Source organism: Pantherophis guttatus, chromosome 17, assembly GCF_059756535.1.
Source record: "Pantherophis guttatus breed Tessera chromosome 17, ASM5975653v1, whole genome shotgun sequence".
Lineage (NCBI taxonomy): Eukaryota > Metazoa > Chordata > Lepidosauria > Squamata > Colubridae > Pantherophis > Pantherophis guttatus.
In genome coordinates, this window is record NC_142079.1 from 6410374 (window position 1) to 6427444 (window position 17071).

Sequence of the window (17071 nt, forward strand, 5' to 3'; positions counted from 1 at the left end):
AAATAAAAATAATAAATAATGCCAGTTGCCAAGTGCCCAACTTGGGAATGCTGGAACGGTCCTAAAGTGTGGAAAACCGGTCATAAACCACTGTTGTCACGAAGCCAATGGTTGTAAGTCGAGCACTACCTCTATTGGGAGATTAAGGTCTTCGCGGCCTCGTCCAATGCCTGCGTTTGTGCAAAGGCGACATCTCCTAGGCAGGCAGGACTGAACTGCCCAGAGAAAACCCCCTCCCTACGTGCCCACCCACCCCCTTCAGTAGCTAAGATGCTAAGAAGGTGGTTAGGACAATGTAGAAAACCTGGTTTGGTTTGGTTTCAAAGAGCCAGAATAGCACCACGGAGACAGCCCTGCTCAGCTCTCCGAATCAAAATAGCGAAAGAGATCGCAAGGGTCCGGATTTGGCCCTTCGGACAAGAGAGAGACCTATATACATATACACCCCACCCCACCCCTATGTAGAGAGAGATATAATACACCCCCCGCCCCTAGGCTGCCTCTCTGCAAGGCTGCGAAAACCCTGACCCCGTGATTGGCAGGTGCCAGGCAGGAAGGGGTTGAGTGGCTCCCATGGAGACCAATCCCAGGAGGATCCCCACTCGATGACCGAGGTGGGCAAACCCCGCCGTGCAGCTGAAGCTACTGCAAGGAATGGCTCCCCCATCCCCCACCCCCAAACCCAGCGACTCCCGTGCCACTTGGGCTTCCGCTGTACACAAGATACAAGCACACCACGCACACGCGTGCGCAATGGTGGTTGTGGAGTGGCCTTCTGCCTCGGTCGCCTTCTCCGTCTTCTCCGTCTCCGTCGTCTTCTGTACAAAAGCGTGCTCACTCACACACACACACGGATCTGGCTTGGCCACTGGGACACTCTCCCCGGCGTCGCTTTCCATGCGCCTTCTTCCCGATTTCTCGGCTGCTTAACATTCGCCTCGGTGGCTCTTCGAAGGCCTGCAATCGACCGGAATGGGACCACTCCCAAGTGCCCAGATCTTCCTTCAGCCTGAGTTTTAAAAAAGAGAGAAAGAGAGAGAAAGAGAAGGAAGGGAAAGGAAGGAAGAAGAAAAGAGAAGAAGAGAGAAAGGGGAAGAGAAGAGAGAAGAGGAGGGGAAGGGAAGAGAAGAGGAGAGAAGAGGAGGGGAAGGGAAGAGAAGAGAAGAGGAGGAGAAAAGAAGAAGGGAAGGGAAGAGAAGAGAGAAGGGAAGAGGAGGAGGGGAAGGGAAGAGAAGAGAGAAGAGGAGGGGAAGAGAAGAGAAGAGGGGAAGGGAAGAGAGAAGAGGGGAAGAGAAGAGAGAAGAAGAGAAGGGAAGGGGAAGAGAAGAGAAGAGGAAGAAGAGGAAGAAGAAAGAAGAGGAGGAAAAGAGAAGAAGAGGGGAAGGGAAGAAAAGAGGAGAGGAGGAGGGGAAGAGAAGAGAAGGAGAAGAGAAGAAGAGGGGAAAGGAAGAAAAGGAGAGGAGGGGAAGGGAAGGGAAGAAGAGGGGAAGAGAAGAGAAGAAGGGAAGAGAAGGGAAGAGAAGAAAAGGAGAAGAGAAGGAGGGAAGAAAAGAGAGAAGAGGAGGGGAAGAGAAAAGAAGAGAAGAGAGAAAAGGAAAGGAAGGGAAGAGAAAAGAGATTACATTGAGTGGAGGTTGTGGCAGAATAACAGAATACCAGAGGTGGAGGGGACCTTGGAAGTCTTCTTAGCCCAGGGGTCCCCAATTTCAGGGCCACAGCCCACTATCGAGCCATGGTCTGTTTTGAACCGGGCTGCATGAGTGACACGCTAGCACGGGGGCCCAGGTGCACAACTCAACTTGCATAAGTGGCAGGCTGGTTCCCCTCTCCCCGCCTCCCTCACTGGGCCGCCAAGCCGTAAAAGTTGGGGACCGCTATACTGCTCAAGCAGGAGACCCGATAGTATCATTGAGCCCAAACGCAACTCAAAGGAAGACCGAGAGCCCTAAGCAATTGAGGATCTTGCAAAGCTTGGACGTTAGAACATAAAACATAGAATAAGGACCTTAGAGGAGATCCTATACCAGGGATGGCTAACCTTTTCCGGACCGAGTGCCCGAATACGCGTGCACGAACCCCCAAAATGCACATGCACCCTGGCGTGTATGCGTGCGTGTGCCTGGCACCTCCCCCCCGAGCCCCCCAACCCACCAAATGCACGGCAGAGACCCGAAGACCAGTTGGCCGGCAGGAGGCACGCGTGTATGCGCAGCGGAGCGGAACTGGGGTGACGGCTCGCGTGCCCACAGAGAGGGCGCTTCTTGCCACCTCTGGCACGCGTGCCATAGCTTCGCCATCGCGGTCCTATGCCATTCCAGACAAAATGGCCGTCCAATCTCTTCTTACAAAACCTCCAGCGATGGAGCATCCACAACTTCTGGAGGCAAGAAAACCACCAAACTCAAGAGTGCACCGTTCCACCGATCCGTGGTTTTCACCGTCGATAACGTTTCTCCTTAGTTCTAGGATGGATCCCCTCCTTGATTAGTTTACATCGGAGTGAAATCCAGCAGGTTCCGGAGAACCGGTAGCGGAAATTTTGAGTAGTTCGGAGAACAAGCAAATACCACCTCTGGCTGGCCGCAGAGTAGGCTGGGAATGGGGATTTTGCAGTATCCTTCCCCTGGAGTGGGGTGGGAATGGAGATTTTGCAGTATCCTTCCCAGTGGTGAAATCCAAATTTGTTTACTACCGGTTCTGTGGGCGTGGCTTGGTGGGCGTGGCAGGGGAAGGATACTGCAAAATCTCCATTCCCACCCCACTCCAGGGGAAGGATACTGCAAAATCTCCATTCCCACCTCACTCCTGGGGAAGGATACTGTAAAATCCCCATTCCCTCCCCACTCCTGGGGGAAGGATACGGTAAAATCCCCATTCCCTCCCCGCTCTTAGGGGAAGGATATTGCAAAATCTCCATTCCCACCCCACTCTGGGGCCAGCCAGACGTGGTATTTGCCGGTTCTCTGAACTACTCAAAATTTCCGCTACCGGTTCTCTGAACCGCTCAAAATTTCCGCTACCGGTTTTCTGAACCGCTCAAAATTTCCGCTACCGGTTCTCCAGAACCTGTCAGAACCTGCTGGATTTCACCCCTGATCCTTCCCCTGGAGTGGGGTGGGAATGGGGATTTTGCAGTATCCTTCCCCTGCCACGCCCACCAAGCCACGCCCACAGAACCGGTAGTAAACAAATTTGGATTTCACCACTGGTTTCCATCCATCGAACGGCCTCAACAACCCCCTCAATCCCCTTCCTTGGATTTCGGCGCTACCCGGCAGGGAGTTGGTTCCAGAAGCCGCCTAGGGCCAATTTTTGAATGCAGATAATTAACTCCGCTCCACATTTTGACAGACCAGCCCCCTCTGTTCGCCCAGCAGCTGATGGCAGGGGAAGAGCTTGGCAAGACCCATCGCCAGAGAGCAAGCCGGGATGGCTCTGGCAGAGAGAGGCAGGGTTTTAATTTAACACGCTGCGCCGCTTCTAGGCTGATGGAGCAAGATACGACGGGTGCGGTATGCCAGGTTGGCACCGGCTGCAGCCTAGCTGGGGCCCTTTGCAAGGTGATGTCAGATTGTGTAGTTAACAGCTGCAATCCGTGGAGTGTTTTTGCTCTCATTTGAAACCGGCGGCTCGAGATGCAAATCCAGAGACGGGGAAAATCACTTAGCTTTTCTAGGTGACCGAGCGAGAAATCTTTAAAAAAAAGATCCAGCAGAGAGGGACAGCAGGCCTTCAAAAAAAAAAACAGTAAAAGACGACGGCTCCCTAAGTGGCTCAGTGGCTAAGACGCTGAGCTTGCCGATCAGAAAGGTTGGCGGTTCGAATCCCTCGTATTTTATTTATTTTATTTTTATTTCGAATTTATATACCGCACCTTCTCCCGAGGGACTCAGGGCGGTGTACAGCCAGCTAAAAACATACAATACAAACATTAAAAACAATTAAAAGGATATATATTAATTTGGCCCCAATTTAAAATGACAAACCAGTTAAAAATGTTTTTAAAAAATGTTATGTTATGTTAATGTTAATGTTATGTTATGGATAGGTCTCCTGCATGAGCAGGAGTAGACTAGATGACCTCCAAGGTCCCTTCCCACACCATTACTGTTACTTCAAGACGACACAGACGTGTGCAGCTGTTCTGACGCTTTTGAAGACTTGCAAGTGTTTGTTTATTGTTGTGCGTTGCCCAGAGGGGGCAGCCATATAAATACGATTAATAAATAAATAAGGAAAAGGCATTTTAAAACCCCGCCACTTATTTGGAAATCTATAAATGGAACTTGGCAACTTTTTAAGATGGGTGGGGCTTCCAACTCCCAGAATTCCCCAGCCAGCGTGAGGGATTCTGGGAGTTGAAGTCCACAGCTCTTAAAACATGCTGGCTGGGAAATTCTGAGAGTTGAAAAATCCACAAGACTTTAAAAGTTACCAAGTTTGGAGATTCCTGCTTTAGAGGAAACTTCAGTCTCCAAACTTGAGAAATTCTCATCCCGGTTTAAAATAGAAATTTCCGCATTGTGGACGTAGCAGAGTAAAATTAGCTCTTCTCCAAAACATCTGAAGGCAGGACAAGAAACAACGGGTGGAAACTAATTGAGGAGAGAAGCAACCTAGAACTAAGGAGAAATTTCCTGACTGTGAGAACAATTAACCAGTGGAACTCCTTGCCTCCAGAAGTTGTGAATGCGCCAACACCAGTGGTGGGATTCAACCAGTTCACAGCACTTCGGGAGAACCGGTTGTTAACTTTCTGAGCAGTTTGGCAAACTGGTTGTTGGAAGAAATCATTAGGGCAGAGAACCGGTTGTTAAATTACTTGAATCCCACCACTGTCCAACACTGAAAGTTTTTAAGAAGAGATTGGACAACGTGGAATGGAAAGGGATGGAAAGCATGGAAAGGGATGAAGTGATTTGGAGTTTCCTCAACCCAACTCATTTGTAGGGATGATGTTGTGGAGATAATCTGGAGACCCTTCAGATAAGATCCCCTGAGCTCTTAGAAGGAAGGTAGAAGTTTGGTTTAGCGGTTAAAGCAGGAGATTGTGAGTCCTAGTACTGCCAAACGCACAAAAGCTGGCCGGGTGATTTTGGGCCAAGTCACCAAGAGACAGAGAGTTCTAGTCGCGCCTTAGGCATGGAAGCTAGCTGGGTGACTTTGGGCCAATCATCGGGAGACAGAGAGTTCTAGTCCCACTTTAGCCATGAAAGCCAGCTGGGTGACTTTTGGCCAGTCACCAGGTGATGGTGAGTTCTAGTCCCACCTTAGCCATGAAAGCTGCCTGGATGACTTTGTGTCAATCCCCAGGAGATTGTGAGTTCTAGTTCAGCCTTAGGTAAGAAAGCTGACTGGGTGACTTTGGGCTAATCACCAGGAAACAGTGAGTTCTAGTCCCGTCGTAGGCACAAAAGCAAGCTGTGTGACTTTGACCCAATCACCAGGAGACCATGGGTTCTAGTCCTGCCTTCGGCATGAAAAGAGGAAAGTGTGTCGGATACGTTTGCCCCCTTGAGTTATTCGTAAAAATAATAAAAGGGCGGGATGCAAATAAATCTTAATTCGTTAACAAGTGATCCAAAAGGGAGAATCTCACTTCGGTGCATGGCCCATGCAAAAAGAGCCTTGGTAGTACAGTGGTCTAAAGCACCCTGTTATTAAGCTGGTTATTAAGACCAGCTGCCTGCAGTTACTGCAGGTTCGAATCTCGCCAAGGCTCAAGGTTGACTCAGCCTTCCATCCTTTCTACGGTAGGTAAATTGAGGACCCAGTTGTGGGGGCAATGAGCTGACTTTGTATAAATATACAAAAGGATGAAGGCTATTGCTTAACGCATTGTAAGCCGCCCTGAGTCTCCGGAGAAGGGCGGCATATAAATCAAATTTAAAAAAATAAATAAATCCGAGGGTCCCTTCCCACCTGCTCAAATCGAGCATCCTTTCCTGGGCTTCCCCCCCCCCGCCTCCCACCCCCAGCTTGCTTTAAGGGAGTGCAGGTCACCTTTCCCCTTCCGAATGCAGACCCCTGACCCTTGCTGAAGCGCATAGAAGAGGGACCACACACAGCCCAGCAACCCCCCTCCCCAAAACCTCCTTCCAACCTTCCTGCTTTTGAGTTGTGACCTAGAAACCGATACGGGCGGGCGCTGTGGCGCTTCCAAAATTAAACAAGACGGGAGATGGATGGCAAGGAAGTGATGACGCCGGGGATGGAAGAAACAATATAAATCAAGACAGATGGTGAGGTGGGATGGGCAGGATTGGGGTTTTACGGCTCGTCTGGTTAATTATCTTGTCATCCAGTTAAATTTGCATCTGCACCGCAGCCTTGGAACTTCACCAAAGGAGGACTGGGTGGCTTTTATCTCCCTGGCGAAGGAAGCCAAAGGAAGTTCAGACTTTTTTCATCTGGCCAGCTCTCTGATTCGTTTGCTAAAATTAAATATATATATATATATATAATAGTTTTCAAAGGTTACCTGGAAACCGACAAAACTAGGCTAGGAAATATTGCACCGTCAAGAGGCCTCCTAGAAGCAGAATCCGGTGGGTGAATGGCTGCGCTCACCGCTAAGAAAAAATTCAACAGTGTTGAGAATGGATCTGATATTGGGCTCAGCTCAAGAGGAGGCCACGGTGGGCCCTGTTCACGACAACGATGCAGCCTCAGGCTGCAACACAAGCGCTACAACCCTGGAGGCAGGGGTGAAATCCAGCAGGTTCTGGAGAACCGGTAGCAGAAATTTTGAGTAGTTCGGAGAACCGGCAAATGCAACCTCTGGCTGGCCCCCGAGTGGGGAGGGAATGGGGATTTTGCAGTATCCTTCCCCTAGGAGTAGGGGTGGGAATGGAGATTTTGCAATATCCTTTCCCCCAGGGAATGGGGAAGGAATGGGCATCGGGAGAGACGTTGTCTAACCACAGAAGGCAAGGAAGCCTTCGAACACGAAACAAATCCCAACAGGAACCGTGGAAGGGAAAAGCAGGATCTATCGAAAGGACGTGAAGGAGAGCGGGCCCCAGTTCAAATCCACAAAAGCTGCCTGGATAACCGGAGTCCCATCAGTCTCAGCCTAACCTACTCTAAACGGTCTTTCCTGGCTATCAAACCGGAGGCAGAAGGACTGCACATGCCATCCTGAGCTTCAAGAAGAAATACGAATGTAGCTGATAATGATTTACGTGGCTGGGATTGCACAGAAGCTGTGGTTTGCAAAACCTCCATCATTAAATAAAACTACTGAACAACACGCTGTAGGCAAGGTCTAGTAGACGAAATCCATTTTTTTGCTTTGGGTAATGCAGCTAGACCTCGTGTTACGACCGTATGTTTAGCGATTGTTCAAAGTTGCGATGGCACTGAAAAAAAAAGACTTACAACCAGTTTTTGTCCTTATGACTGTCACAGAAGCCTCACAAATCAAGTGATTAAAAATTTCGGCAGTTGGCAAACTTCTGTTCTGTCCTGTCCTGTCCTGTCCTAATTCTAATTCTAATTCTAATTCTAATTCTAATTCTAATTCTAATTCTAATTCTATTCTCTCTTCTGCTCTGGCCTCGTTTTCTTGCAGACATTTCATTACCCAACTAGGTAACATCATCAGTGCTAGAAGGAGTGGAGTTTGTGAAGAGGAGGAGGAAGACGACTGTGGGGTCCTTGGTGCTCTCTGTGCTTGGTGGTTTTCTTGCAGGCATTTCATTACCCAACTAGGTAACATTATCAGTGCTAGAAGGGAGTGTTTTGCAGAGAGGAGGAGGAGGAGGAGGAGGAGGAAGGACTGTGGGGTCCTTGGTGCTCTCTGAACTTGGTTGTTTTCTTGCAGGCATTTCATTACCCAACTAGGTAACATTATCAGTGCTAGAAGGGAGTGAGGTTTGTGGAGTGGAGGAGGAGGAAGCCTGATGTTGCTAAGTATTCCCATGATGTGTCCGAAGTAGAATAATTGGAGCATGGTCATTTATGCTTTAAGGTAACAACTTTGGTTTCGTTTCATCAGTGATCCATTGATTTGTTTTCTTGGTCGTCCGTGATACTCTTAGAAGCAGCCATATCAGAGGGTCCTAAACTGGCTTTCGCTGCAATCTGGAGGGAACGAGGCCCATCAGTCACTTTCAAAGGATGGGCTGCCCTGCAGCTTTGGGATCAAATATATGGCCCCTGGATCAAATTCCCCCCTTTTTCTTCGCTGCTTCCTGCAATCACCTTGCTGGAATTGGGCAGAAAATACTCAAATCCCCGAGATGCGAGTTTGCTGTACCGGTTCTGTGGCTGAGGATGAACGGTGTTCCCATCGCCACCGTACCCGAGTCCATCCCATCTTGATGGAGAAGGCTCTGATTCTGAGAAAGGTGGAAGGGAAGAGAAGAAGAGGATGAGCAGCGGCCAGGTGGATGGGAGTCAGTTACAAGCGGATGGGGGCCACCCTCGGAAAGACCAAGGTGGGAGGATCAGGCGAGGAACCGTTCCTCACGGAGAAAATGTGCGTTTCCTAAGAGTCGAGCAAGTCTCCATGGCCCGTAATCCCTCAATCTGATATATATATATATATTAATTTGATTTATATGCCGCCCTTCTCCGGAGACTCAGGGCGGCTTACAATGCGTTAAGCAATAGCCTTCATCCTTTTGTATATTTATACAAAGTCACCTTATTGCCCCCACAAACTGGGTCCTCATTTAACCTACCTTAGAAAGGATGGAAGGCTGAGTCAACCTTGAGCCTTGGCGAGATTCGAACCTGCAGAAATTGCAGGCAGCTGTGTTAATAACAGGGTGCATTAAACCACTGTGCTACCAAGGCTCCTTACTTGCTTACTCCCAACGGAGCTGCCCGCGTTAAGAATTGGGGAATTTTCTCCGTCTGGCCACTCCGCTTCTTTGAAATGGAAGATATGAGAAAGCAGAGTGGGAGATAGTTGGCGTGCGGCCAGCTCACATACCTTCCCAAAAGCCTCTCTTAAAGTGAATAGAAAATCCACACTCTTCTCCTACTGTGAAGATAATCCCAACTTAGGAAAAGAGGACACAGGCAGAGATCTTCACGTACGCAATGTGTATTTCTACAGCCAAGCTGAGAAATCGAAACGGACGGCTCTCCTGGCTCAGAAGGCTGCAGCGGTCGCTGACTTTCGATCCGATCGCTGAGATTGGAGGAGGGAATCTTTATTTTGGCTTTGGGGCTCTCCCCCGCTGGGGTCCCTTGCCCCATTCTCAACCCAGTCCAGCCCCAGGTTGGTGACCCATAAAGAGAAATGTGTGTGAGTCCTCGAGTCAGTTGTGGCTCCCGGTTGAAAAGAAGCTGGCTAGCAATTCTGTAGCTTCAAAGGGGAAGGAGATTCGGAGTACAGAATCAGAAAGTGGGAAGGGACCTTGGAGGTCTTCTAGTCCAACCCCCTGCTTAGGCAGGAAGCCCTATACCAGTGATGGCGAACCTTTTTGGCACCGAGTGGCCAAGCCGGAATGTGCGTACATGTATGTTTGTGTGCGTGTGTGTCGGAAACTCAAAGACAAGCTGGCCAGCATGCACATGCCTGTTTTTTGGCCGTTTGGGGGGCCATTTTCAGGTCTTTTTGGGGCTGTTTTCAGGGTATTTTTTGGCCGTTTTCAGGGCATTTGGGGGCCTGAAAACAGCCCCCAAAACAGCCTAAAAACGGCCTGAAAACAGCCCAAAAACGGCCTGAAAACAGCCCAAAAACGGCCTAAAAACAGCCCAAAAATGGCCTAAAAACAGCCCAAAAATGGCCTAAAAACAGCCCAAAAAACCGCCTAAAAACAGCCCAAAAAAACGGCCTGAAAACAGCCCAAAAACGGCCTAAAAACAGCCCAAAAACGGCCTGAAAACAGCCCAAAAACGGCCTAAAAACAGCCCAAAAACGGCCTAAAACAGCCCAAAAACGGCCTAAAAACAGCCCAAAAACGGCCTAAAAACAGCCCAAAAAACAGCCTGAAAATGGCCAGGAAAACGGCCTGTTTTTGGGGCCATTTTTCAGACAGTTTTCAGGCCGTTTTCTGGTGCTCCGGCACGCATGAAGACCAGTTGGCCGGCATGCATGTGTGTGCCGAAACCGGAAGAGCAGCTGGTGACGGGGGGTGCATGCCCACAGTGAGGGCCCTGTGTGCCACTTCTGGCACGCGTGTCATAGGTTCGCCATTACGGCCCTATACCATTTCAGACAAGTCACAGTTCAGTCTCTTGCTAAAAACCTCCAGGAATGAAACAGCCACAACTTCTGGAGGCAAGCTGTTTCGCTGGTTAACTGTTCTAACTATCAGGAAATTCCTCCTTAGTTCTAGGCTGTTTCTCTCCTTGGTTAGTTTCCACCCGTTGCTTCTTGTCCTGCCTTCAGGGGCTTTGGGGAACAGGTCAACCCCCTCTTCTTTGGGGCAGCCCCTCAAATATTAGAATACTGCCGCCCCTGGTCCTTCTTTTGATTAAACAACATTCCCAAATTCCTGCACCGGTTTTTCATATGTTTCAGCCTCCAGTCCCCTAATCATCTTTGTTGCTCTTCTCTGCACTCTTTCTAGCATCTCCACATTGTTTTTATAATGGGTGATATTTTATAATGAGTGATGATAATGGTATAATATCTGTAATCAGGTTTTCCCGTTTTCTCTTCCTGTCCAAGGCAGGTTTCTATCAGAAGAGTAAAATAAGTATTGACGGAATGCATAACTCTCAAAAAAGCTACAGTCTAAAAGAAAGTGTTGCCAGTGTTAAACTTTGTCTTAGAAGTCCTAGTCTAGATCTGGGCATGTACTTTCATGAAAAGAAGGACTAGGGGAGACATGGTAGCAGTCTTCCAATATCTCAGGGGCTGCCCCAAAGAAGAGGGAGTCAAGCTATTCTCCAAAGCACCTGAGGGCAGGACAAGAAGCAATGGGTGGAAACTCATCAAGGAGAGAAGCAACTTAGAACTAAGGAGAAATTTCCTGACAGTGAGAACAATTAATCAGTGGAACAAATCACCTTCAGAAGTTGTAAATGCTCCAACACTGGAAGTTTTGAAGAAGATGTTGGATAACCATTTGTCTGAAGTGGTGTAGAGTTTCCTGCCTAAGCAGGGGGTTGGACTAGAAGACCTCCAAGGTCCCTTCCGACTCTGTTATTCTGCTATATGCCTTGTTTCCACCTCTTTCAGTCCTCGGATCGAGAAAAAGGGTGATGCCAAGGAAGTTCATACCAGCCACCGATTTTAATTTTAATTTAGGATGTGTTTCCCTCTCCGGCCCCCTCCCCAGCTATTTACTCCTACAAAAGGGTATTTCGTTTTTGATTTGAGGAAAAATAAACCAGGACGTGGCAAAGCATCAGAACGATGCGTTTTTGGCTTGGTTTTGAAGCGGTTTGACTATAGTGACTTAAGCCACACATGGCGGCTAACAAACGGTGTTTTACTGGGATTGATGGAGCGTCCAGTTGCAATGGGGATGGGGAGGCCTTGGTGGGATTCTAACTTCAAGCAAACACTGGTTTGGAGGCCGCCCAAAATTCAGCCTGCAATGGATGGTAGCCGAATGATTTCTATGAACCCTATTTTTTATTTTTTATTTTTTATTTTACACTCACAAAGTACACACAAATCGTAAACTGTTACAAGAAATGGAGGTGCCACCATTTCTAAAACTTCCTTTGTAGCTGCTACTTGTGATTAAAAATCATCAACTTTAGCATATTCTGCTAGGTTTTGAAGCAACCGGAAAAGCCTGCAGGCTATTTTGGGAAATGCTTTATAGCTCCATACATAGAAACACAGAATCCTAAAGTCGGAAGGGACCTCGGAGGTCTTCTAGTCCAGCCCACTTGCTGAAGGCAGGAGCCTTACACACTCTTCCAGTGAAATGATTGTCCAAGAGCCTTGGTGGCACAATTGACTAAGTTTTTTTAATTTGATTTATATGCCGCCCTTCTCCGGAGACTCAGGGCGGCTTACAATGCGTTTAGCAGTAGCCTCCATACTTTTGTATATTTATACAAAGTCAGCTTATTGCCCCCACAAACTGGGTCCTCAATTTACCTACCTTAGAAAGGATGGAAGACTGAGTCAACCTTGAGCCTGGTGAGATTTGAACTTACAGTAATTGCAGACAGCTGGTGTTAATCACTATGCTTTTAGTCTGCTGAGCTAAACCAGGCTCCTAAGTGCTGTTAAAGTAGCACCAGCTGCCTGCAGTTACTGCAAGTTCGAATCTCACCAGGCTCAAGGTTGACTCAGCCTTCCATCCTTCCGAGGTAGGTAAAATGAGGACCCAGATTGTGGGGGCAATAAGCTGACTTCGTATAAAAAAGAACACTGCTGGGGGGGGGGGGCGAAAGCCCTACTAAGCAGGTATATACAAAAGTATGAAGGCTATTGCTTAACGCATTGTAAGCCGCCCTGAGTCTCCGGAGAAGGGCGGCACATAAATCGAACCAATAAATAAATAAATTTATTTATTTTTTGAAACCCTCCAGTGACCCACAAAAGGCAAGCCGTTCCGTCGATTAATTGCTCTCGCTGTCAGAAAATATTCTCCTTCTAGGTTAAATCTCTCTTTAATGAGCTTCCACCCGTCACTTCTTGTCCTGCCCTCTGGTGCTTTGCGAGAGATTCTTTCTAGAAGGAACTTTTACAGTCAAAATCGGCGCTCTGACCTGGAGGCAAAAGCCCTCCTCCGTTTTTTTTTAGCCCACAGCAGAGAGAAACTTAAAGCTGGCTAGCAAAAGACACACCTGTCTAGGAAAACTCCGCGTCCAAAAACTGCCCGTCACCTCGGCTGCCCACCATGCCAATTGAGGTTTTGCAGAATCCATGGCCGGCAGTGCCAGCCGAGGCAGCTGGAACCTGTCCCTGGCTCAGAACTGCACGCCAAAACCCCAACTCCTGACCTCAAACTCCCATCGTTTTCTCTCTTCTTTTTCCCCCCCCCTCCTGATCTGTGGATCGATCTCTCGGAGTGGCCATTAGCCCCCTTCCGGATTAAAAGATGCCACTTTTTAGCCCCGAGCAGAGACGGGACGAGCGAATCTCACAGGTATGTCTCAATGCCCAGCTTGGAGTGCCATTTCTCCCTTCCACCTTGGCTGGCTAGGAAGAAACCGATGCCCGGGAGGCAAAGCTTTTAATCTACGCGATTTTCAAGAGCTGCAACATTTGGAGGGCTGGGAAATTAAAAGTGTCCTGCAGGTCCAATCAACTTGGTTAGTATTCCAGCTACTATTTTTTTTTTTTTCCCCTGAACTGCAGGGGAAAAAAAAAAAACTGCCTCTGGGAAGCCCAGGATGGACCCACTGCCCGTTTCGATGGGAGCTGGAAAACTAACTGGAAACTAGCATGAGCACTGATGACGTTACCTAGTTGGGTATTGAAATGTCTGTCAAGCTCAGAGAGCACCAAGGATGCCCTCATTTCAACCCCGAGCCACAAATATTCTCCCCGGAAGCTGTGAAAAGCTTTGCACCAACCAACCTCCCTAACAGACTAACGGTGGGAAGGGACCTCGGAGGTCTTCTAGTCCAACCCCCTGCTCCTTTGGGTTTGATCCACCTTGCTTTCCAAGCACCCCACACAGCCAGAGCTATTCCCCGGACCTTGTGGCAAGGAGTTCCACCGGACAGGCACTGTTGTTTAGTTGAGTTCTATTGCTGGAGAGGGAATTCTCACTACATCGCCTGCAGGATGTTTCCCAAGTATTTCCCTGCGCATCCTTGAACTGTCAGCCTCCCGCTGGCCCTGGGTACTCCCCCATTTCACAGGTAAGGGGAGGGAGGCAGAGAAAGGTGAGCCCCGAAGGTGAACTCTGGAGCTGCAAACTCCAGGTGCTCCGGATAGCCCAGAAACCCGGCCCAACCCAAGATTGCTTCCCTCGGAGAGCCAAGGCAAGAGGGCTGGGGAAGACGGAAGTTGTAGTCCTGCAGGACAGGATGGCGGGGGGGGGGGGGGAAATAGGGACCCAGAAACTTCCCCGTGCGGGACCTCGAGGTAGAGAGAGAGACACACACACATGCACATTCAGTAACAGTAGAGATGGAAGGGACCCTGGAGGTCATCTAGGCAAGCCCCCTGCTCAGGCAAGAGACCTTGTATTAGGGATTCCAAACCGAGCTCAGTGTCTTAGCCATGGAGCCACCTTGTCACACACACACATTCAGTAACAGTAATGGAGTTGGAAGGGACCTTTGGAGGTCATCTAGTCCAGCCTCCTGCTCAGGCAGGAGACCTGTACTAGGGATTCAAACCTATGATCTTTCTGCTCGGCGAGCTCAGCCTTAGCCACGGAGCCACCTCGTCTCACACACACACACATTCAGTAACGGAGTTGGAAGGGACCCTCGGAGGTCATCTAGTCCAGCCCCCTGCTCAGGCAAGAGACCTTGTACTAGGGATTCAAACCTATGCTCGGCGAGCTTAGCGTCTTAGCCATGGAGCCACCTCGTCTCACACACACACATTCAGTAACAGTAACGGAAAGGACCTTTGGAGGTCATCTAGTCCAACCCCCTGCTCAGGCAAGAGACCTTGTACTAGGGATTCCGAACCGAGTTCAGTGTCTTAGCCACGGAGCCACCTCGTCACCCACACACATTCAGTAACAGTAACGGAAGGGACCATCGGAGGTCATCTAGTCCAACCCCCTGCTCAGGCAGGAGACCCGTACTAGGGTTTCAAACCTACGATCTTTCTGCTCGGCGAGCTCAGCGTCTTAGCCACGGAGCCACCTCGTCTCACACACACACACATTCAGTAACGGAGTTGGAAGGGATCCTGGGAGGTCATCTAGTCCACCCCCCTGCTCAGGCAGGAGACCTTGCACTAGGGATTCCGAACCGAGCTGAGCGTTTTAGCCACGGAGCCACCTCGTCACACACACACACAAACACATTCAGTAACAGAGTTGGAAGGGACCCTCGGAGGTCATCTAGTCCCGCCCCCTGCTCAGGCAGGAGACCTTGCACTAGGGATTCCGAACGAGGCCCTTTCTGCTCGGTGTCTCCGCCACGGAGCCCCCCTAATCACACCCCCACCCACCCACCCACCCAGCCAGGCAGTCCGTCCGTCCGTCCCCTCCTCCGCGCCCGCCCGCCCGGCCGCTCACCTGCCGCGGAGGTCGCTGACTCGCTCGGCCGCCCGTCGAGGGGCCGTCGCTCCGGCCGCCCTACATGCGCCCCCTGCGGCTCAGCCAGGCCAGGGCGGCCAGCAACGCCAGGGAAGTGGCCAGGCCGGTGCCGGCGGAGGCGCGGCGGCTCCTGGCCGCCCTCCGCGCCGCCGTCCGCGCCTGCAGCTCATCGCCGATCGCCTGGAGGCGCGCCGCGGTGAGCTGCGCTCCGGAGACGCGCGCCCTGCCCGGGCTGCTGCCGCCGCCGCCTCCGTCGCCTCCGCCGCCGCCAACGCCGCCGTGGCTGCTGCACAAACAGCCGGCCGGAGGGCGGCCGGGCAGGGCGCAAGGGCACATGGCCGGGCCCGCCGACGGCGCGACGCTGCTCCAGCCGCCGCCGCTGCTCCCTCCGGCCAGCCCAGCGCCGATCGCCTCCGCCGCCTCCTCCTTCTCCTTCTCCTGCCGCGGCTGTCAGTCTGGCGCGGAGCGAGGCGCGCTCGGGCGTCACATGCTGGCTGAGATCATCCTCCGCCTCGACGGGGCGGCCGCAAGACGGCGGCGAGGGAGGCGGGCGGGCGGGCGGAGAGCCTTAACTCTTCCCTTCCCTCTTGCCCTTCCTTTCCCCCACCTCTCCAACCCGCTTCTCTCGCCCTCTTTCTCTTTTGGAGCTCTTTCCTTCCCTCCTTCCTTCCTTCCTTCCTTCTCTCACCTGCCTTCCTTTCCCCTTTTTCCCTTCTTCCTTTCCTTTCCTCTCCTTTCCTTTTCCTTCCCTCCTTCCTTCCTTCCTTTCCTTTCCATTCTTCCCTTCCTTCCCTTACCTCTCCTTTCTTTTCTTTTCTTTCCTTCTTCTGTTTCCTTTCCCTTCTTCCTTTCCTCTCCTCTCCTCTCCTCTCTTCCTTTCCTCTCCTCTCCTCTCCTTCTTCTGTTTCCTTTCCCTTCTTCCTTTCCTCTCCTCTCCTCTCTTCCTTTTCTATCCTCTCCTTTCCTTCTTCTGTTTCCTTTCCTTTTCCATCCCTCCTTCCTTCCCTCACCTTCCTTTTCTTTCCTTTCCCTGTTTCCCTTCTTCCTTTTCTTTCCATTCTTCCCTTCCTTCCCTTACCTCTCCTTTCTTCCTTTCCTTTCCTCTCCTTTCCTTCTTCTCTGTTTCCTTTCCTTTCCCTTCTTCCTTTCCTTTCCTCCCCTCTCTTCCTTTCCTCTCCTCTCCTTCTTCTGTTTCCTTTCCTTTTCCATCCCTCCTTCCTTCACTCGCCTTCCTTCCTTTCCTTTCCTTTCCTTTCCTTTCCTTTCCTTTCCTTTCCTTCTTCTCTGTTTCCTTTCCTTTCCCTTCTTCCTTTCCTTTCCTCTCCTCTCCTCTCTTCCTTTCCTCTCCTCTCCTTTCCTTCTTCTGTTTCCTTTCCTTTTCCATCCCTCCTTCCTTCTCTCACCTTCCTTCCTTTCCTTTCCCTGTTTCCCTTTGCTTTCCGTGTGGAAAGGGGCCGGATTCAGCTCCCAGGAAAAACAAGGGGGGAAAAAAACTAAGAATCTTAGTGAGTCACTTCTGGTTAGAGGAAAAAAAATGCTGAGCTCGAGATTCGGAATATCTTCTTGGCTTGGGTTAAAGCACTGTCAATATTTGTAGCTTAGGGCTGAAATGAGAGTGATTTCTTGGATGCTCTCTGACCTTGATTGTTTTCCTGCAGACGTTTCATTACCAAACTAGGTAACATCATCAGTGCTAAAAAGGAGTGGAGTTTGCAGAAAGGAGGAGGAGGAGGAGAACTGTGGGGTCCTTGGTGCTTTCAGAGATTGGTTGTTTTCTTGCAGATGTTTCATTACCCAACTAGGTAACATCATCAGTGTTAGAAGGGAGTGGGGTTTGCAGAGTGAAAGAAAATGGGAGGAGGAGGAGGAGGAGGAGGAGGAGGAGGAGGAGGAAGAGGAGGAGGAGGAGGTGGTGGAAGAAAAGGACTCTAGAGTCCTTGGTGCTCTCTGAACTTGATTGTTTTCTTGCAGAT

At 50.2% G+C, this 17071-nt stretch overlaps 2 protein-coding genes across 2 annotated transcripts in view; one reads left to right on the plus strand and one right to left on the minus strand.

Moving 5' to 3' along the window:
- The window catches only part of RNFT2 (ring finger protein, transmembrane 2), a 46033-nt gene extending 41899 nt beyond the window's left edge, over positions 1–4134 (plus strand). The window contains exon 11 of the mRNA XM_060683767.2: positions 4049–4134. The gene's annotated coding sequence lies outside the window, so the exon portion shown is untranslated. The remainder of the gene's footprint in view (positions 1–4048) is intronic.
- HRK (harakiri, BCL2 interacting protein) lies at positions 877–15434 on the minus strand. Its single transcript, XM_087880194.1, has 2 exons — positions 15078–15434; positions 877–1009 (listed from the first exon to the last, which is right to left on the minus strand). The coding sequence occupies exon 1, from the start codon at positions 15432–15434 to the stop codon at positions 15138–15140; it is 297 nt and encodes a 98-aa protein (XP_087736320.1). The 3' UTR covers positions 877–1009; positions 15078–15137.
- Between the last annotated feature and the right edge of the window lie 1637 nt (positions 15435–17071).